At 39.8% G+C, this 22431-nt stretch overlaps 1 protein-coding gene across 1 annotated transcript; it reads left to right on the top strand.

Annotated features, from left to right (window-relative positions):
- The first annotated feature begins 1305 nt into the window (after positions 1-1305).
- Positions 1306-20880, top strand: LOC101068826 (DNA-binding protein SATB2-like). The gene is made up of 12 exons (XM_029840702.1): positions 1306-1439; positions 6028-6254; positions 8442-8627; positions 10963-11089; positions 11460-11583; positions 13286-13388; positions 13530-13580; positions 13915-14423; positions 14498-14704; positions 15402-15551; positions 17043-17231; positions 18458-20880. Exons 2-12 carry the CDS (start codon positions 6053-6055, stop codon positions 19049-19051), a joined length of 2442 nt encoding a protein of 813 aa, XP_029696562.1. The 5' UTR covers positions 1306-1439; positions 6028-6052; the 3' UTR covers positions 19052-20880.
- The last annotated feature ends 1551 nt before the right edge of the window (positions 20881-22431 follow it).

Raw genomic sequence — 22431 nt, 5'->3', positions numbered from 1 at the left:
AGTGTGACGTCAGAATGTCATGAATTATATTATAGTGCCTCCAGCTGACAGAGTGACGTGCCAGTCACACGCTGGGAGCATATTCAGTGTGTAGCACTAGTCTGCATATGGGATGGAACCTAAATGCCCCAGCTAACCATTGCAATTGCCACCATCAGCTGGACATAGTGTCACGTAGGACCCGCGGTTCTTTAAAGTATAAACATAAGATGTCGTTTGTATTCACCAGAAAGTAGTGAATAAGTGGATAAAGTGGATTAATTTGGATTACAACAGATAATTTGATGAATGAAGAAGCCTTCTGGATAGAAGGCGAAACGTCTTCAAGAGAAGAAACCCAGTCCAGTTGACAGAGAAAACTACCTTGGATACAATGACCTGGATGACTGAGAATTTACACAGACCAACAGATAATTTGATATTACGGCAGTGTAATTTTCATATTCGCCACTAGGTGGGAGCAGGAGACTACATACCAACAAGCAACGGGAACTGCAACACTTCAGGGGACCATTCAGCTTTTAGGACAGTAGCGTCTGCAGGTCCGCATGTGTCATATCAAAGAAAGTTAATATTCTCTGATATTACATAGAACACACACACACACTCTTTCTCTCTGTATATATCTTTTAGATAAAAAAACCCCCCGATAACTAACAATATTAAATTGGAAAAAATGTAATCAACCCAACAAAGCTGACCTGTGACCAGAGGTGCATCAACCTCTTTGATCTACAGTTCTCTTCTTTTCATTATGCAAACTAAATAGGATGATTCAACGCAAACGGCCATTCCAAAAGCAACCCTTTTGGGCTGATTCATCTGGATTTCTGTCCATCAGAGGGCAGCCTAGTCATCTTATCGCTCATCTCTATTTTAATGTTTAGCAACTTTAACATCCCAGACTTCTTTTGAGTGGCACGAAAGCACCCAGTGTGGAAAAAACGGATAGAAATCATCTATTTTCCCTCCTTTATTTCCTTCCACCTCTCCTCATCTTTGTCATCCATCCATCCTGCATTGCTTCTTCAATGTTAAGCTGCGAACACAATTATTTCCACTCACATCCTGCCCCCGCCGTTCCTATTAAAATAAAATTCTATAAAATCTGGCTATTGATGATTTGTATTGTTTCACCTTGCAAGATCTGCAGCCAGAAATAATTCTGTCTATTTTTAATATGTGCCAATCTGTCTCCGGGTCTTCCGCCCCCTCCCTCCCTCTGTTCATGTGTCATTTTACAGCTCTTTTCTGTGGCGGCAGCATTCTGCCCCATCACTCCTCCTCTTTAGATCTCCATGTACAGCTCTGCAGCTTTATATTTTGCCACCAAAGAGAAAGGTCAGGAAAATTATATTCTTTAAGACTGGAATCATTCGGTTTTTTTTAAATCAATGGATGGAGTTTATCAGCCTGCAAGAACGGTGACTTCTTAAAAAGTGAGTGAACTTCCACTTTTAAGGACTGTAATAGAGTAACAATGATTTCATAGAGAAAATGAAACCACAAGTGGAAATATTGATAGATTAATGACACTTGACTTTGTGGAATTAGTGAAGTAAATTCACTGCAAATTTTATACAACTGTTTTGTGTCCAAAAAGTTTCTTTAAATTTTATAAATTGATTAATTCCAAATAATATTTGAATGCTCAAAATTTCCCACATGCTCTTGGCTGAAAATAGGCTAAGTTTCATTCATTGATTTATGTTTAAGATAAAAATGCTTATTATTGTCAAGAAATATGTCATTGCAACACAGGTTTGTGTAGTCTTTTATTTAGATTGTTGGGTCCCTTTTTTATTTAAAAGTTAACTTTTAAATGTTAAGACCGTTATCACGTATGACCATTTGATGATATTTGAACTTTGTTGAAGTTTAAAGGTCTACCCTGAAACTCTTCCCCTATTACCGTTCAGATTTTTGCACTGGAGCAGTTAAGGCGATTTCAATAATCACTTTATTAATGCTAATGAATCCTGTTCTATTTTCATGGTCATGCGGATAACATGCTACAACTGCCACTCCTACCAATAACAGCAAATAACAATAATTGCTAATAATAATGCTGCTTTTATTACCAAAGCAGCGAATGAGTGATGTGCACATGCTACCAAACAGCTGCTGACACTTTTCAGATCAGTGCCTCCATTATCAGCAGCACCTCATGTGGGACCATCTGAAGCCACCATTGGCCTGATTGTATTATCTGCACCTGTGTTTGTCCTGCTGTGACATGTCAGGTGGAAAAAAGGAAAATATCCATCATTTTGCCAGAAGCTTAGACTCACACCTGAGTGTAAATAATCAGACAAAATATCCAGTAGAACTGGGTTTTCGTGTTCTATGTACATCTGCTCAAATTAGTATTAAATAAATACTTAAAAGTGGACAAATGACTTCCCAATGAGCTTTCAGTTGGACTGTCGCCTGTGCTGTTGTAGTCATGGTGATAGGATGTATTTACTGCTGTATCTATGGTACTTTACATAGAAAGTCTGCAAGTGGATTTTATAACCACTGCTACATTACTGTTGTTTGTTGTGTACTGGCATCTTTCAGATGGCGGTACTTTGGTTTTGCAGGTAAATTTTCAATCAACAACTGCTGAACGGTCCCTGATTGGCTGGTTGTGTTTAAACATGGGATTGTTGCTGATTCATAGTCCCACTTTTGAAATGGCTGGACAGGGGTTTGAGTAGCTGGAAGGGAAGAATGAGTTCAAGGAATTGCTCAAGTGTTTTAGTTAGGCCATCAATTATATTAGACACACACACAAATGACAGCAGGGGGCGACATTATCAAGTTTACGCCTCCTTAAATTTGCATACATCAGGAGTCGTAGGTACATATTTAAAATATAGATTATGTTGAATATCTGGAAATGTGAGAATGTGTATGTTTTACATTTGGAAATATGAAAATAATCTGTTTTTTGTTTAATCTATTTCCAACTGAAGTTGCAAAACAGTTCATAAAAGTTTTATTAGGAGTACAAGAACTGCATAAAGTCACGTACAAAAGGCTGTTGTATGTGATAGATTTCACTGAGAGACAGACCTAAACTTTTTACAACAAAAGCAACACGTGGGTAATATTCATCCAGGTCACTTTAAGGTGTGTGTGTGTGTGTGTGTGTAGGGGTGGGGGTCCTACAGTGTCAGTTCATTCTCCCCAACACATTTTCTTAAAATCTCTAAAATAAAATGCTGCGACTCTACATATAAAGTATTACACAAAATTCCAGAGAAAATAAAGATCACGAGTAAAAATATCAACGGCACAACATTTCTTGAACCTGCATCTTGAATCAGTGAAATAACTCCACAGACTGTGTGTGTGATATACCATAAAGCTCCTCGGTGTCATATGAAAGCTTTTCTGTGGCATTCAGAACAGTTCTCTCCTGATATTTACTCCATCCTAGCTTCAAGGTTCTCAGGGGAGTATCTCGAGACTTGAGTTTAATTTGAGTGAACACTTTAAAAGCTATTAAAACCCTCTAAATTAGAGCCTGTCTACAATAACCAGCTGTAGTGTTTGCAGCCAGTGGAGGCTCAGTGTGATTTGTCAGGGGCCACCAAATGAAACATTTGGCCTCCATCTGCGTGTCAGGAGTGTGTGGTCTCCTGGCTTCCAGACCTACGAACATGAGGCTTAAAGGGTTTTCGTGTTTGAAGGCGGCAGAGAGACATCTGACACCCAGCTATAAGTGAGAAGCTCCTGCACTGTTTTTGTCTTTCATGCCTTTTCATTCTTATAAGGGTTTCAGAAGAGCAGAGATATGGAAATCAGAGAATCGGTTCAATTATTTTAACTCCATAATGTTGTGTTACTGGTGCACAAAGAAGAAACGACAGCTAGAAAATAACATATGTATTTTGTGAGGGTTGTTTTTAGCATTTGAATAATAGAAATGCATTATTTGATTGCAAAATCTATTTGTTTTTTACATTACAAATTAGTCATGGCAGTCAAAAAAAAACATCCAAAAAGTGTTTTTGATGCAAAATATTTCTCATCTGAATTTTCATAAAATATATATAAATCCACATTAACAAACCAATCAGTATTTCTCTTCACCCGATACAGATCTAGTTCACTAAACGGTTCATGTAGGCACTAATGGTCAAAGTTCATCCAAAGTTAAGTTTATTTTGCTAAAATTGCATCATTGATTCAGCACGAAGGCTGGGTGGTGTATTAAATCAGTGTTGATGAAATTTACACAACCATTTTTTTTTTTTACCGAAACATAAAAATAAAAAAAGACAAAATGACACAAAACTACTTTTTTACAATGAGAGAGTGATTTGATAGGAACTGTGGTGGAATAGAACCAGACACCTTGTCTGCCTATTGGGTCTGGGGTAGCACATTCATCACAGACTAAATGGAGTTAAGCCTTATTTTATTTCCCTTTAAATTGGTTTAAACAAAGCTCCATTGTCTTTCATACTTATGTCTCGGTTGCTTCTCTGCGTTGGCCTATTCAATAGTCTTTAATGTTGCACACGCATCTTATTGTGTTTCTTTTGGGTTCCTATTCTTTTTTCTTTTTAAAAAAATGTTGTTTGTTTGCTTTGCTGCTGACTTTATTATCGTACCAGTGAAAAACCACAGGGTGAAGAAATACACAAACTAGGGAACAGTCAATGTCCCGAGTATACTCCGCAGGGTTTCTGGAGTCGGGCATGAATGCAGATTTTGAGAATTTGGGAATTTATTTTTGACACAGGACAAATTACGTAGTCCTTTAAAGTGGTGTTTTGAATGGAAATGAAGCAGCTTTGAGCAACACATGGCTGAAACCAAACATGAACTGTTTCACATGTTATTCTCATGTGAAGAATACATTCAAATGTGTTCAGTTGCTGCTTTCACCACATGAGGTTGATCTGGCTATATGTTGATAGTGAAGCTGTGGGGCAGCAACAGCAACAGGAACAAGGGCTGAGAGAGAGACACAGAAAGTCAGAGAGAGAGAGAGATTTACACTGAACTGGCAGACCTCAAGCAACTGGTGGAAATGGAGCTTTTGAGGAGCATTCCCCCCCAGTTGCATCACATCCTTTCATCCTGTCCCACCTAATAAAGACTTAATATTGTGCACACTACTATCACCTTTCTATACATTACATGTACAGTATCTGTGGTGTCATCTTTGGCCACAGCGCTGTACATCACTTATTCACTCACCACTGGCAGAGATGAACTCGCAAGAAAAAACAGTTCTGAATGAAGAAATCCTGCAAAATTCATAAAGCGTTGACAACCTAAGATGTTTAGCAGGTTTAGTCTGGTCCACAGACCATATCTTCCACATATGCTCTCATATTGACAGTTTAAGTCACTGGAAAGCTACTATGGACCGTTACTAAGGATGCCAACTGTAAATATGGCATAAAACCTCCCCTTCCCATAACTGACTGGGGCCACATCAATCTACTCAGGATGAGCGTGACACATTTGATAAAACGTGTGAAATATTTCTCTAATCAGCGCAACAAAATCCAGACAACTTATTCTTCCTTATAATACAAAGTGCGCATCATCGTCCAACCTCACACGTCTCTTTATTGCATGTTGTTTAGGCCTATGTGTCTAAACAGAGAATAATTTGCTGGGTTGTGTTTAGTCTGAGTGAACAGCAGTTGTTGACCTGTGATTCGTCCCAGATGCTTCAGCTCTCTGTTGTGGTTGTACCCACCTCTCCTTATGTGTATAGCAAAGAAATCTGTATTTACCCGTTAAGAGCTACATGAGAGGTGTTCATCTTTAGTTTTTCACTGATCTGGTCAGTGAACTAAATAAATAAACTTAGCCTTAAATAGAAATATACATGTATAATGTGTGCATATATAGATCAGGAGTTTCTGAATATACATACAGTTTTCTGGCCTTTTTCAATGGTTTGCAGTTGAGATGCATGTTGTTGTGATCTTGATGTGAAATTACCGAATTCTTGTCAAGAATGACCAAAGATAATATTCTATTTTTGTTTTCTGCTTCAAACGCTGTGCCCAGGGCTCCTCTCAGCATTTCCAGAGGGATGGAGCAGCTCCGAGGTGCAGTGAGGGGAACAGAGAGCCCCGGGCATCAGGACCGCATCAGCCCACGGGAAAGAGAGGAGCGAGGGGAAAGCCTGTTATACAGTGGAGCCCTGCTGAGCAAATCCTCCCGTCTGGAACTCAATGGCAGCCCCGCAGCTCCAGGAAATAGACAGAACGGCACACCACTGAAACCGCTTGGAGGTGGGGGGCATAGTCATAAAATAAATGTGGTTTTTGGAGAGATATTAGTTCTTTAATGTGAAACAGGTTGAAACTTCTGATTCACGTGAACAAAATGATCTGTTGTCACATTATTAATGAAAACATCACCCTAGTCTGGATGCATTTGTAATTCAATGTAACGTAATTATGATAAACAGGGTTAAAATGCATCAGGATAGACTTGTGATGGGTGTGTAGTTCTGCAACCTTTAATCTCTCAAAATGCAAAACAAACAATGTCTCCTTAAAGGTTATGAAATGATAAATATTAACAATATGCGATATTCAATTTGTACATATAAAATATCAAACAAACCTTTTTTGAAATCTCTCTATTGAGGCAAAAAATGTAGAAAATGAACCTAAATTGTAAGTTGCTAAATATAATTGAATAATGTGTTTACATGTAAAATATGTAAATGTCTCTCCATTCGTGTGTGGCTAATTCTATCCAACTGTGTGTTGATTATATTTGACTACCATGTGGATTATTATAGGCACAATAACGTGACAACAAATAACAAATATTGCTTTGCAGCACTAATTACTCTTTATGGATGTGTTATTTTTATTTGGCATCCTAATACATCGTTTAATCACACTCCCTTTGTTAAATAGCACTCCCAAAGAATTATTGGGGGTAAAAAAAACCCACATCACATCAGGATGCTGGAGCTGCTATCATTGCAGTTACATGTAATCTGCTGAGCAGCACAGCAGTGCATAGATCAACATTTTACTATGATTCTAGAGGTGATATTCAAGTCCGAAAGCATCATGTGTGTGTCGTATGATTTCAATTTGTCATGTTTGATTCCTGGAGGAATAGTCCAGGTGCACTAGCTGAACTAAGCCAGGACAGTTTCAGTGTAACATAGCAGCTACAGCTACTTTGTGGGGGGCTTTACTTAAATCTGTAGCTACTTACCTACCGGTACCTTTATCTTCATATTAGTTCTTTCCTCACCACTGAATTTACCCCTAACTAGTCTTCAGTGTAACTTGTAACGAGGATGTTACCGACCAGCAAAGTTGGTCGGACCACACAGAGGGAGTAGACACACACAAAAAGAGCAGCATCTTCAACCCACAGCATTCCCTCATAAATTTGTATGCACGACAGAAACACTTGAAGAGTATGCAGACACAAATTAATAATCACATTCATTTGTCTCCCACATCCTCCGACTGCGTGGCTGTTTGATTCTTAGCATGCCCTTTGGCTCTGCCTGATGTGTCGCTGCCTCTTCAGATGGATATATTGCTGGTTAATTAGCAGTTCCTGTGGGATGGAGCAGGGTGTGAATGCTTCCAGACTGGATCTCTCTGTGTTTGCCCGATATAGAACAGACCGAAAGGAATCAGTCTCACCACCAGTGTTAAATGGTACAGATAATATGATGAAGAGGTTTCTGGAAACAATTTGTATCCTCTGTTGGTTTTAATTTCTCATGCACAGACAAATAATTGCTGCAACTCTAACAAGCATCTGGCTACTACAGCAGCATTAATGACCTTAACGCAAGTTCAGTGAAAGCTGCTGCCATCTTGTGTAGACAAAGTCATATTGTAGGAACCTTGCAATCATTATTTAAATCCAACAAAAATAAAGGAGTTGGTGAACATAATTCAATTCAATATACGGTAATGTATTTTTGTATGTATTTCTATGCTCTATGCCTCTCCTCTCCTCTCCTCTCCTCTCCTCTCCTCTCCTCTCCTCTCCTCTCCTCTCCTCTCCTCTCCTCTCCTCTATGCCTCTCCTCTCCTCTCCTCTCCTCTCCTCTCCTCTCCTCTCCTCTCCTCTCCTCTCCTCTCCTCTCCTCTCCTCTCCTCTCCTCTCCTCTCCTCTCCTCTCCTCTCCTCTCCTCTCCTCTCCTCTCTCTCTACCCAGCCGGCCATCAGCAGGAGGGTCCTCCTACATGAGCCTGGTCCTGCTCAAGGTTTCTTCCTGTTAAAGGGGAGTTTTTCCTTGCCACTGTTGCTTGTCTGGGGTCAGGCCCTGGGATTCTGGAAAGCGCCTTGAAACAATTTGGATTGTAAAAGACGCTATATAAATCAAGATTGATTGATTGATTGATTGATTGATTGATTGATTGATTGACATAATCAGGGTGCATTGTTTAAACACAAGTCTAATGAAGTGCCTCTGTGTTTCCTGGACAGGGTTGATGATCCCAGTCTACTGCGTGGTGGAGCATGCAGATGCAGGCATTGCTGGTGACTTTGACAGCCAAAGGGACCGTCATGCCGAGTTTGTGCTGGTGCGGAGAGATGTCCTCTTCACGCAGCTTGTGGAGACAGCACTGGTCGCCCTTGGATACTCACGCAGCTCAGCGGTACAGGCCAGCGGTGAGGAACACTGTGTATAGTTCGAAAAAGATTTTGTTTTGACAAAGGCGTATTCAAGCAAGTTCAATCTAATTCTTATTGTATTAATTCACTTCACCAAACTCTTGGGTGTTTTGTGAAGTTTTCATTCAAAAGTAGCAACCCAACACCCCTCAGGAGAGTCAGTGGCAGGGGGAAACCTCAGTTTTTTTTTAAAAAAAAGAAGCAAAATCAAAACCTTGGGAGGGATTGGAAGAGAGAAAGAGAAAGCAATGAAAACAGAAGTCGCACAACTTTACACTAGCTACAGCAAGTAGCTAATGTCTGCCCCAATAAGGCTAATCAACTACCCTCTACAAAATAGCCCCACACTATTTAAGCACTTGAGTCTATGGCACCAAGTTTTGTATAATATCTAATACTATAAAATGCAGGAATTGTCATCCAACGTCAGTACACCACACCTCATCCTCCTTGTCATATTAGCATCATTGTGGCCAGACACTTTACTGGTGTTCAGGTGACCCACAATGTTCACATCTCTTTAGGTGGGCACATTTCAGCTGATCAGGCCATAGTCAATCAGTAGCTGTTAGATTGATAGAGAGCACGAAGATGCAGGGAAAGGGATTATAAAGCATTGATGTGATGAAATGGAGGGACAAGAGCATTAGAGATGTTCAGTGCATCATAGTCTCTCAGTAGCAAGAATTTTGAGCTCATACTTGTGTTATTTTTATTGGGACACAACTCTCTTAACTTAACTTCACATGGTTTTAATTAAAACTTAGCATGGGTGTCATCTGCACAGCAATAAAAGTGAATAAAACTGAGAGTGATCAATTATATATAAATGTAAAAGTGCTCTATTTCATTTCTTGGTTTAAGTAATTAAAACAATCAAACAAATATGATGCAAAACACAAAGCAGATGGCAGATAATATGGTTTTATTACATTGCTAACATGGCCTAGAAATGTGTTTGTTTCCTGAAAAAAAAAATTATAATGTTGCAGGTTCAAATTTGTATTGGCAGCCTACTCTACACGCCCCATGACCTTAGATTTAAATGGTTGTTCTGAAAACCAAAGTAAAATAGAATGTAACTGTGTTATGCTGTACTTTACATAAAAGGTAATGACAGATTAACCTCACTTTGAGAGGACACATTGAATTATAATTTTGATGATGAAACTCCCCGTGAAGGTTAAACCAGAACTAAATCTGTGTCGGTGCTTGTTGCAGCACTATCAGAACCGTTCTATTAAAACAAGAATACACAGAGCAGGGTAGCTGACATTTTGTGGTGTGTCCCGTAAACACAGGCCAGTTTAACCAAGTGGATGACGCCCTGTGACCCCCCCCCCCCCCACCTTTCCCAAATGGCTAGGTTTTGTTCTGAGAACTAAGCCTTTTTCTTTTCAAATAAATAATTTTTGGCTAGAGTCGTGCATTTTTTCTGCACTGTGGTCACGACCAAAATTATACAGAGACTATTTTCTTCTCCAGCTGAACTGCCTCTTGCATAATTTTGGCTGGACCAGAGGACCCTTTTCTTATTTCACTTGCACATTATGGCCTATTAAAAACGGCAATTTCTTATTTTTACACAGTTACTAATTTGTGGATTTGAATAAAATGTTGAATAAAAAAATAGTATAAAATGTAAAGTAGGTTACATTTTGGGATGTTTACTGTGCTATTGCCCTAGTAAATAAACATACCATGCATGTAAACGGGTCTAAGAGACACGTTTTCTGTGTAGCTGTTGAAAATCCTCTCGTGATTCAGAACCTGCATGGTGGACCTGTGACACCACCAAGTCCAATCTCTGTTATACAGCAACTTTCCAGCTGATGATCTACAGGTCTGGGTGTGTTAATGCACAATCCATGAATATGTACCACTCATATGTGACAAGCTAAGCTCAGAAATGATGAGGTCAATCAGTATATAGAATGACTTAACAATTTGGTATTGATCAGACTTGATATTTTCTTCTCATCATTTAGCTGAAGAGTCTTGAGGGGGGCATTGGGGTGCTGCCTCCTTGTGTCCTGGATACTTAAATGATCGCGTCTGGTAGACCAAGGCCATGAGGTGTCTGGCTTTGATTCAAGATTTACTCTATTCATCCCCGTAGGGAAGTTGAATTGTAGTAGCCTGTAGTAGATGATTATGTCAATCACAAACGTGACTAGATCTGTTTAGATTTTCACTTAAAGCAATAGCTGTCAGAAGGTCGCTGCGTTTGTACAGGATAAGGAAGACGAGGATGATGATGATGCTGACCAGATAGTTCAAAATGCCTCCTAAAATATGCTTAACTTGTGTACTCGTTTTGCGTTTGACCCAGGGATCATTAAAGTGGGCCGCTGGAAGCCGATGCCCATCCACTTTTTAACAGATGCTCCAGAGGCAACAGTGGCCGACATGCTGCTGGATGTGTACCACATGGTTACGCTGCAAATTCTGCTACACAGGTGTGTTTATTCCTGCTGCTGGTCATTTGCATGGCATAATTTAGCTTCACTGTTACTATTTTTCATTTATATCAATGCTGTTATTCAACTAAACACAATTTCCAAACACTGGTTTCTTGTGAATGTTATTGTCTCTATTGAAGTGTGCGGTCTGCTGCACTTTAATAAATAGATTTAATTTTCAGAATCAATAAAAACATCAACAATAAAAAAATATTTTAGTTAATTTGAATTTGTTCATTTTAAAAGCATTCTTCTGACAATTATGGGCAGACTGTGACCAGCCTATGCTTCCTTTGTTGGGGCAGTTCATATGACAATCAATTTAAAAATGACAACAAAAAGTTAAAGTTTTTCCTCCAATGTGCAGCTTTGGGAGGCTTGAGGAGCTGCCGTCAGAGCAGTGGAGCCACAGCACAGTGCGGAACGCTCTAAAAGAACTCCTCCGAGAGACCAACCAGAGCACGCTTGCTAAGGAGTGTCCTTTGTCTCAGGTAACACATCCAAGTGCTGATGCCAGAAAGTCTGTTCCAAAGCCGCTTGTTGGTTCCTCACTAGTACAAACATGATGGCTTTGTAGAATATATGGAGTACAGTTTTGTAGTTGTCTTTTTGACCCATCACAAGACAACATCGTCCCTGTCCTCCCACCTTCAGACAGGGACGTCCTTGTGTTCCTCTGCCATAATCAACACATACATACATAATCGAAGACCTCCCTGTTTGCAAGATATAATATATTTATTTTTGGTGGGGAAAAAAAAGATTTTAAATCAAATCAAATCAATCTTTATTTATATAGCATCTTTTACAATCAAAAATTGTTTCAAGGCGCTTTCCAGAATCCCAGGGCCTGACCCCAGACAAGCAACAGCGGCAAGGAAAAACTCCTCTTTAACAGGAAGAAACCTTGAGCAGGACCAGGCTCATGTAGGGGGACCCTCCTGCTGATGGGGGTGGGGGGGTAAAGAGAGAGGAGAGAGGAGAGGAGAGGAGAGGAGAGGAGAGGAGAGGAGAGGAGAGGAGAAATACATACAAAAATACATTATATTGAATATTGAATAAGCTGCCGGTTGAGTGGGTATGAACCTTTATTAGATATGAACCTTTTGAATTAGCTTCCAAATGTTGTTGAACTGGGGCATTCCTAACAAAATAACAAAAAGGCCATAAGGTCTGTTAAGGCTGTTGTTGCTCAGGCTGATTATTTGGTAAATTTAGGTGCATGTAGAGGATTATCAAAATAAACTAATTTGAAAACCACTCCCATAACACTCCCATAATCGAAGACCTCCCTGTTTGCAAGATATAATATATTTATTTTTGGTGAAAAAAAACTTAAAGAAATCGAAATATAGTCCATTCAGGTGAAGCAAATACATGTTGAATTCAAGTCTGTCTGGGGGATTTTTTGTTTAAATCAAATGTTACAATCACTTTGTGTTTAGTTACTACTTAGTAGTTTACTCAGATGTCTGAGTTTATTTGAGGTCGTTTTAAACTGATGAAAATGCTTTAGTGGGTTTGATGGAGAAACGATGCACGGAAATTTGATCAATAAGGAATGTTTTGTAAGTTCTTTTTGTAGCAATATCTCACAAACACACCCACACACAAGCGCGTACAGACAGCAAAGACAGCTAAGAATTTGAGGTTTCATCTGCAGTTCACCACACACTTAGACTGCCAAGCATCTCTCACACATATAATTGTTGATGCCATGAGAGAGGATGCAAACACACACACCTCAATTATGTTGCTCACACACCCTGCATTCATTACACTTAGTGTGTCATTTGGACTTGTGATTTATACACAGGACTTAGTCATAATGTAATTAGTGATTAGGGGAAGTGTGTGGGTGGTGTGTGATTGCAGCCTGACTCATGTGAGTTTAATCCTCTGCTTTTCCCATGGTAAGTTTTTTGGGAGTCGTTGTCGTGTGGGCAGGTTGCGAAATAAAGTGTATTTTCATAGAGCAGATATTCTGATGATTCAATTTTGTTTTGTATTTTGCTTGTTCCTAAGTGAGTGTCTTAAGAGTTGAAAGAGTTTTAATATCTTAAAGCAATGTTTTTTATTCCCAATTGAGCTTGGAGTCCAACGGACAAAACTTTTCTCTGCCTTACAGTAGAGGTGAGTGGATACGATGGGTGAATCTTATTTTCACGTTCTATAAACATCTGTTTTTATTAGAGCACGATCTCAGCGATAGTGAACAGTTCTTACTACGTCAACGTCTCCACCTCCAAATGCCAGGAGTTTGGACACTGGTACAGGAAGTACAAACGCAGCAAAGGTAAGTGTTCGCTAATTGTCAATATTTCTTGATGCAATAAAACACATTCATCATCATCCTCTCTAATCACACTTACACACAGTTTTGGGCTTGATCTTGGTCTCAGCGTTATACTCTGATTTCTTTTCATTTTTCCGCAAGGTGAATGCATCGAAAAGATGTGGTCGGTGCACGACAAGTCAGATATCAAAGGTATGTTTGACTCCTTGTCATGAAAACAGTTGTTAATGAAGAGCAGGACAAATATGGTGTTACAAAAATGTTTTAGGCACCGTTATTTGGAAGCAAAATTACCGCAGCCAAAAAATGCATTGCTTAGAAATAGACTTAAAAAATAAACATTAAAAAGAATAAGACCATGCTACGACTAGAGGAAGATGGCACAAATCAAATCTATGTTTTACATTTATTATCCAATTATATTGTATAAAAAATATTGCTAAAAACATTTAATATAAAGGTTCTACGCTTTGTCAATATCGAATTCTTGTACAGTGGCTCATGTGTTGTTTGTGTGTTAACACAGTGGAGAGGGATTTGGACTCTAATGTCCTCCACCAGCGTCCTTTTTCACTGTTACCATCTCCGACCCATTTGGGCACCATGGGCAGCACTGCGGCTCTGCCCCATGGAGACTCTCAGATGCCCACCCAGCCTCATTGTCTGCCTCATCATGCCAGCCCTCCTCTGTGTCCGACGGCTCCTACATCGCTCCTGGGTCACAGCAGACTTCTGTCCCCTCAGCTGCACCCTCGGCTCATGCATCAACAGCTCGCAATGGCGCACCTTATTAACCAGCAGCTGGCCGTGAGCCGCTTTTTCACCCACCAGCACCCCCCAGGAGTTAACCAGCAGTTCCTTAATCACCCTCCAATTTCACGTACCTGCAAGGGCTCTGGCATCAATGCTGAGTTGGGCATCAACTGCTCAGGGACTGAAGTCTCCTTTGACATTTACCAGAAGGTCCGGAATGAACTCAAGCGAGCCAGTGTGTCCCAGGCCGTGTTTGCCCGTGTGGCGTTCAACCGCACCCAGGTAACCCTAAATAAACAACACTAAATAATCTGTGTCTTTTTAAATAGACTGTTGATGTCTGCGTGTGCCTGTAGGGGTTGCTGTCAGAGATCCTCAGGAAGGAAGAGGATCCTCGCTCGGCTTCACAGTCCCTGTTGGTCAACTTGAAGGCCATGCAGAGCTTCTTGAACTTGCCAGAGGGGGAGCGAGACCGCATCTACCAGGAGGAGAGAGAGAGGAGTCTGAGCGCCAACCACAATCATTCCAGCAACCTCATCACCAACATACAGAGACCGGCTCAGGTAAAACACACACTTCTTAACTGGGCTATATATTTTCAAGCTCTCTCCCCAGCGATTTCAGAACTGAAGAAGCCTTCTGGATAGAAGGTGAAACGTCTTCAAGAGAAGAAACCCAGTCCATTTGACAGAGAAAACTACCTTGGACTTCTTAACTAGATTTCCCTCAATCAGTCATGCCAAAATTCCATGTAAAATGGAAAAGACAAGAAGCGATATCAGAGACCTAGTTATAGTTGGGGAGCTAGGGTGAATATTTAGGTCATGTAAGCTAGTTTTAAGTCTAAGTTACATATTAAGTTAGTACATCATAACTCTGAGTGATTAAATGATGTGAGTATAATATTATATTACCGGTACCTATTTTGCCACCAAAACATATACTGGTATTCAAAACTGTGCATTATGTTGTGTAGAAGTCATGAGGCAGGCCAATAACAGGAGCAGAACAAGTTGCTTGTTAAAGTATAGTTTCATTTGTAAGACTTAAGATGAAAATATTTCACTTTGGTTGCAGAAAAAAAACAACAATTTTGGCTACCCTGCCTACCAATTGTTCTTGTATTATTTAATTAGCTTCATCCCATTTGTTTGGGTAGGATTTTCTTAAAAACATAGTCACATTTTGACACTAGATTTAGTTGAACTTTTATGCAAAGTACTAATTTTTCTCTGGTGTTTTGTGCCCTTTCCTGTTTAGAAGTGTGTCATGTCTGGGGCTGAACTGTCACTGACGTTTGACTCACTGGCAACCATTACATCAGGAATTTATGAGGATATCCAGCAGGAGATGAAGAGAGCAAAAGTGTCCCAGGCTCTGTTTGCCAAGGTGGCAGCCAATAAAAGTCAGGTCAGTTCCATTCTGACAATTTAGCAAAGAAATAGTGACACGCGGCGTGTATTAATTTGCAAAGTCTAAGTGGGCAGGTTATAGAAATACATGTTTTAGGGACATCTGCATTTCTCTGGTAAAAACTGAAAAGCAATGTCTCTGTTCTTGTTGATTCTATTTATTTATTTGTTTGTTTGAGAAGACAGATGTCTCTTCATATGGCTCTAAGGGTTAGAAGTAAATGTACTGACTATAACTAAGTGAGAGATCCACTGGAGATGGAACAACAGAAGGATACATGATAGAGGAAAAGTGAGGCACGATGATGGAGGGATGATAACATTATTACCGCAGCCATTTTCAGAATGAAGGCTCGGCATAAACAACAGCTGGTGGCACATCCTTTGTCAGTCAGGCAGAAATAATCAAATCTTAATGCAGACATGGGTGCATGCACTCTTAGACACATGCACATTTGCACATGTGCACACTTGCATGCAGGCATTTTAAGATCATGTGGGTATTTGTCTCACATTTCTTCTTTTTTTTAAAAAAAAGTTGTTTTGGACAGTGGAATGATAATATATACACTCTTAAATTATTATTGTTGATTAAATAAACCACAAATTATGATTTGCTATATGTGCACACATGCATATAAACTCAATACTTTAATCAATACAACTTTTTTTTTTAATAAAAAAGGATGCTGTGATATGCAGTGGAACAAATAACAGCAATGGCTACAATCATGATTTACAGTAAAAGCAAATAAAAATACAATGTAGTGCATCTGGTAAACTCAATAGCAGTTTATTTACTTTGTAACAAAGTTAAAAAGTAAATGTTCATTGAGAATTACATATAGATTGCAGTGTGGTCCAATAATAAAGAGCATAGGTAAAGAATAAAGCACATTACTTGACACAAATAATGCTGGTAATGCTTTTTTTCTGTGTTAAAGTAAACTTCCGATAGGTCCTCCTGCTATTTGATACTATTGAATAGCTTAGGTCACAGCAGTGTGGCTTCGTCAACAAACAGCTGGTTGTCTAATCTGTCCAAGATAAAACCTTTTTTTCACAAATAATATTGTAAGACCACTTAAGAACAGACAGAAAATTTTGGACAGATTATTCGTTTAATGTGGTTTGAAAACTCAGGGGTGGGGAGAGGTTCTGGTATGACAGTTTAGTCTATTGCCACAATGGCAATGACGACGTATGAAAAGTAATTTAAAAAAACATGGCTCATAGTTTCTAATTATTTCTCTTGAGTGGTTCTTAAAGAAACTTTAAAGTGAAGTTGTGTTGGCAACCAGGTAGAAGACAGAAAACTGGTTTTAAGGGATAATCTTTATCCCAGAATCACGTGACTGTTTATGATTCCACTTCTAAAAACAACAAACCCTAACACTAACCCCAGAACAGTCCACCAGGGACCAGATTAAAGCCTAATGCTAATGCTGTGTTAGCTGGAGATAAGAAAATTGATTATCTTCTTCTTCAGGGTTGGCTGTGCGAGCTGCTCAGATGGAAAGAAGGCCCAAACCCTGAGAACCGTACACTTTGGGAGAACCTGTGCACCATCAGAAGATTCCTGGAGTTACCGCAGGCCGACAGAGACCAGGTGTATGAGGAAGAGTCGAGACAACAGCACAGTGACCGGCTCCACAGTGTGCTTCACATCCCAGACCAGGTGGTACAAACAGCCCAACCTTTCAGTTAATAAGCATCAAGTTTGATAAGCAGATATGAAGTGATTCTGAAACTTTGGCTGAACTGTGTCTTCAAATCTGTCTTTGTAACTGTTAAGCAAAAGAAGACAGTTTATAAAGACATTTAACATAACTCCTAGAAGTGTTGCAACAAGACTGAGAAAGTTTCAAGTCTCTGCTCCCACCACCTGCTGTCCTTCATGGTCCTACACTGTCATATCGGTGTCCCACAAGTCAAATGAACAGCCCACACATTTCCTGATAATGTACCACCCTCACTCTTGCTTTCCAACCTAGAATATTTAGAATATGGCCTGTAATTATTGATGCAGAGGAGAGGATTTGATTTAATCTTGATTTAGGTTCTTTCATTTTGATGGGTCACAGATTGATGGTCTCAGGAACTCCTGTGTTTAGCTGTACAGACTACCCCACCCTGTTAATGAGCTTAAGTAGAATGGGAAGTGTGTGTGTGTGTGTGTGTGTGTGTGTGTGTATGTGTGGTGTTGATGACACTGCATAGGGGCAACTATAGTAGGTTATAGATGCTTCTGAGCCTCCCAATTTAAATGTTTGATTTGTCTTCTGATAGAAATACACAAGACAGTAATCAGGACATGTTTCTATTTTCCCCCCAAAAAATACAACCGTATGTTTTGAGATCAGCCTTGGCACGTTCTTGTGAAATTTACAGAATTAGTTGAGAAAATATCTGACTTATTCATCCTAATTTGAGGTCCACCTGGAGCCCTCATGCGATGATTTATTTTGCTGCACAGAGCCACCCAGGCCACATGCATTTTGAAAGACCTCTATAAATATCTAATAAGCATAGACTGTAAGACGCACCGACCTTGATAATGCAGCTCACACATTCTGCCAAAAACAGAATAGCACGTGTGTGTCACAGAACACATTTCAATTCTAAGTTGTAGAGCTGTGCGCTGAATGCTTTGGTTTTAACTTCCTATGTAAAGTCATCAAACAAAATAATCCTTAAGAAATTGTGAAAAAACTTGATGGATACAAGGGATAAATATCTCAACCGCACAATAGGCAGTTATGGGATATGTTACTGTAACATGGCAGGAGGGTTCTGTGGAGCATAGGGTGAAATGCTTTGAGTGATCAAAATGAAAAGATAATTGTTATATACGTTCACTTAATTTAAAATCCGTGTAACAACAACTTTACTTTTTTTTATCAGGCACACCAAAGACAGCACCCACCATCGTTGACTGCCCCCCCTACACTTCTTGAAGACCCACAGCCCATCCCTTTGCATGGCTCAGAAGATCATCTTCAGCGGAGGATGAGTCCTGGGAGTGGAGGCGCTGGTCCAAAAAAGTCTCGCTCGCGGACTCGGATTTCACTTGAGGCTCTGAGAATTCTGCAGAGCTTCATCGGTGATGTGGGGCTGTACCCTGACCAGGAAGCCATTCACACGCTGTCAGCCCAACTAGATCTACCTAAGCACACAATTGTGAAGTTCTTCCAGAACCAGCGCTACAACGTCAAACATCACAGTCAAGCCAGAGAGGGGACCCTCAGGGAGGATGATCAAGAGAGCTCGAGCCTCAGTGAGGATGCCGCAGATATCCGTGGGGAGGAGCCTCTCTCCGCTGGTGAAGAGCCGAGTAAGGACAGGCGAGAATCATGTGCAGCGTTGCAAACCGAGGGAGGAGATGTAGAAGAAGGAGATGTGATAATGGAGATGGACAAGGAAGATGATATTGAAAAAGGCTCCGGACCAGCATCCATGTCTCCCTACAGCAGCATGGACAGTCCCCAACAGAGATAATACCACAGAAACGGAGGACACGAACCCTTAAGCCCAGACACAATGAGACCTGTTTACATTATTAATGGCAGGGAAAATCAGAAATAAGTCAGGACTGATAAGGCAATATGTTTGCTGATGAACATGGGACCTCTTTTTTTCCCTCCACATATTTCAGTCAACTAAATAATAGTAAAATATGCCAAGAAAAACAGTTTCAGGTTGTTTTTTTAAGTAAACATTGTGTTCGACAGTTTTTCGCCACATGAGGAGAAGCTGGACCTTTCTAGCAGAACTCCAACATCTCAACAGTGAAATCTAAGAATTCAATTTGGCACCTAGCATAGGGTCCAGTTCTTTCAACCAGAACTTCCGGCCTTTGTTTTTTGAGATGATAGCCATACAGTTACTTTTTGAGCCATATAAAACTTATGGAATCTATATGATTTGAATAACTTCACGCTGCAATGTATGAATTTTATGGCTGGAACCTCCGTATACAATTTCATGAATCCACGTATCAGGGGATCCCAAATTTGAATTTGAATGAGAATGAAGCTCTTACAATATCATTCTTTAAACAGAAACTATTTTTTTAATGTGTATTTATAAAAGATTTGATCAGATTAGAAAATCAGCATCTAAAACTGGTTCAGCAGGCATTTTCAGCAGAGACACCTCAGATCATCCTCTCATGACCGTTTCCTTATCACTAGGTTGTGTGTGAGGATTCTGAGGTGTTTTCCAGACAGATGCGTGATGTAATTTCACCGCCACAGCATAACGGAGGTCTGCTTTGGGCTCCGTTTCACCTCCGATGGCTAAACTTTAGCTAGTTCCTCTCTATTCAGAGGAGCCTCAGCTGTGCTTGTGGCTCTTCCAAAATGTCCAATCCTTCAGTTTATTTCAGACAACACATATTTCAGCTCCATTTATTCAAAATATCATTCTTTTAGTCAAAATCTGAGGCTCACAACCATAGATATGAGTGAGAATATGGAGCGGACAGGAAACTGAGCCTTCCTGTTCAGCTTTATTTTCAGCCCACATCTAAATGCTATATAGTTCATATTAACTGATCTACCTGTCAGTCTCTAATTCTTCTTTTCCCCTCAACCATGAAAAAGACCTAAAGAACATCTCAACCTCGGATGGCTACTTTTCCAAAACCCCAAACTGGGTAATATACACTTTCCTTTCTGGGAAATGCTAAATTGAGAGATTTTTTTTGTGTGGTTTTATGTTTACAGGTGAAATAATCGATACCAATTTAAGAAGTTTATAGTTTACAGTATTTGCAAAGATCACCTCACGCAATCTTTAATTGACTCTCTTCATTGTGTACAATCAAAATGTAGAGGTGATAGTAGGTCGGACTTTAAGTCCCTATATTACCTCCACACTAAAATATCTGAGCCAAAAAAGCTCAGGATCATTTCAAAGCTACTCTGACTTTAATATTTATTTCTACAGTCTTTTGAATCTCATTATCATTTTCATGATTATATGTTTTTATTTGAACAAAAATGGAAATATACCAAAAATGGCAAGTCAGTCTAAGTCCATGTTCAATACATTTGTGCTGATATTTGTAAATCAGACATATATAGATCCAAAAGGATTTTTTTTACATATTTAAATGCTTTGTCATGTACATGTTGAGTTTATCGTATGAAATGTCACCACTGTCACTCAACACTGTGTACCAGTTTCATTTTCTGATTTGTTCCACTTTGAAAACTGATCTGAAATGAAAACCCTGATAAATATATTAAAACTACTTTGTGAGGTTCTGTTACCATCTTTGTGGACTATAAATTAAGTCTCATATACACCAACCCGTTCAAGCATGAATTATTATCTCAAAACACTTCCATTAGAATGTTTTTTTTTCTTTAGTACTTAATTACACTTAAAAAAATAAAGCAAGGAGAATTATGCCCTGAGATTCATGATGCCCACAAACCTCAACAGCTGATTAATTGTATTTTCCTGTGAACATATAAGTGTATTTCTCCTTAGTTTTTACTTTATGCCACAATAACTTTTTTGTGGAGTGGCTCGGTGGTGCAGTGGTAAGTACTGGTGCCTCACAGCCAGAAAGTTCTGGGTTTTCATTCCCTGGGAGGGCCTGGAGCTTTTCTTTGTGGAGTTTTCCAGCCATTGCCTGTGTGTATTTTCTCTGGGTATTGCCCCTCACAGTCCAAAGACATTATTTGGGTGACATTATAGGTGAAGTGGCTATTCTACATTGAACTTGGGTGCGAATTGTTGTATGCCTTTCTGTATTTCAGATATTCGAATAACCTGGCTCATTTGGGAGGCTTGATCATTTAGAGGTCAGTGGAAGTGAAAGATACACCAACTGATTATCCACAACAGATTGACACAGAAAATGTATATCTCTGAGAAATATTCTTCTCTAACCAACTGACCCTATTAAGCTGTTTGCGTTCATTATCAATAAATAACACTACAATTGACACTACAGCTCATTGGAGTTCTGCTCACGCAGCTGGCTGTCCCAGGCATAGAGGAGGATTATGCTGTGTAGGATGTGTCTGTGTGTGGCCATGAAGGGGGGGGGGGTGCATATGGGCGCAGGTGCTCCTTGGGTTGATATTACCCAGGATGCACAGGGTGTGGGGGAGTTGGAGGCAATGCTCTCTGTGGAACTGGCAAACACACCTGTGATCCCCTGCTGGCATTTTTGCACGCACTCTGTAGCACGTTAATACACACTCTGATAAACAGGCTAATATTCGCATGGGCAGCACTTTACACACCGCTGAATACAATCCACAGTAGTGCTGACAAAGCTCACAGTCTGTTGTTGGAATATGTCCAGAGTAGGAAAAAGAGGCAAGGGAGCCATGCAAGATAAGTAAAAGTCTACTCCAAAGCCCCTTTCAAACACACTTTGCCACCTTTGTTTGGCTACGTAAACATTCTTTGTAGTGAGTAACACCCCACACCAAAGGTTTATTATTTTGTGACACTATCACAAGCTGTATGGCCGGCAGTACAATTGCATCACACTGGGCATCGATTAGAATTTGCTGAAGATGTGAGGAAGAAGAAGCTTGATTCATGCTGTGGATATAATGTGGTCATTGCGCAATTCGCTCATTTGGCCATACTCTTTTTACATACCATATTGATCAAGGAGAGCTTTAAAGCCTACAGAAGACACTACACATAATCCAGGCAGTAATAAAAATACTTAAACAAAATCCAGTTGGTCAACATTTTTTCAGAAAGAGACATTTTAAAATGTGCTCCTTAGGCTCAGCTTAACTAGTAGCTGTAGTAATAAATTAAAGCAATGTTGTATGAAACTACCTAAAGTAAACCCAAAAGTGTGGAGCGGCTGTGCTTAGCTATACTGCGTATCCCTTCAC

This window comes from Takifugu rubripes, chromosome 8 (genome assembly GCF_901000725.2).
Source record: "Takifugu rubripes chromosome 8, fTakRub1.2, whole genome shotgun sequence".
Lineage (NCBI taxonomy): Eukaryota > Metazoa > Chordata > Actinopteri > Tetraodontiformes > Tetraodontidae > Takifugu > Takifugu rubripes.
This window is presented reverse-complemented; position numbering and strand designations above follow the sequence as displayed.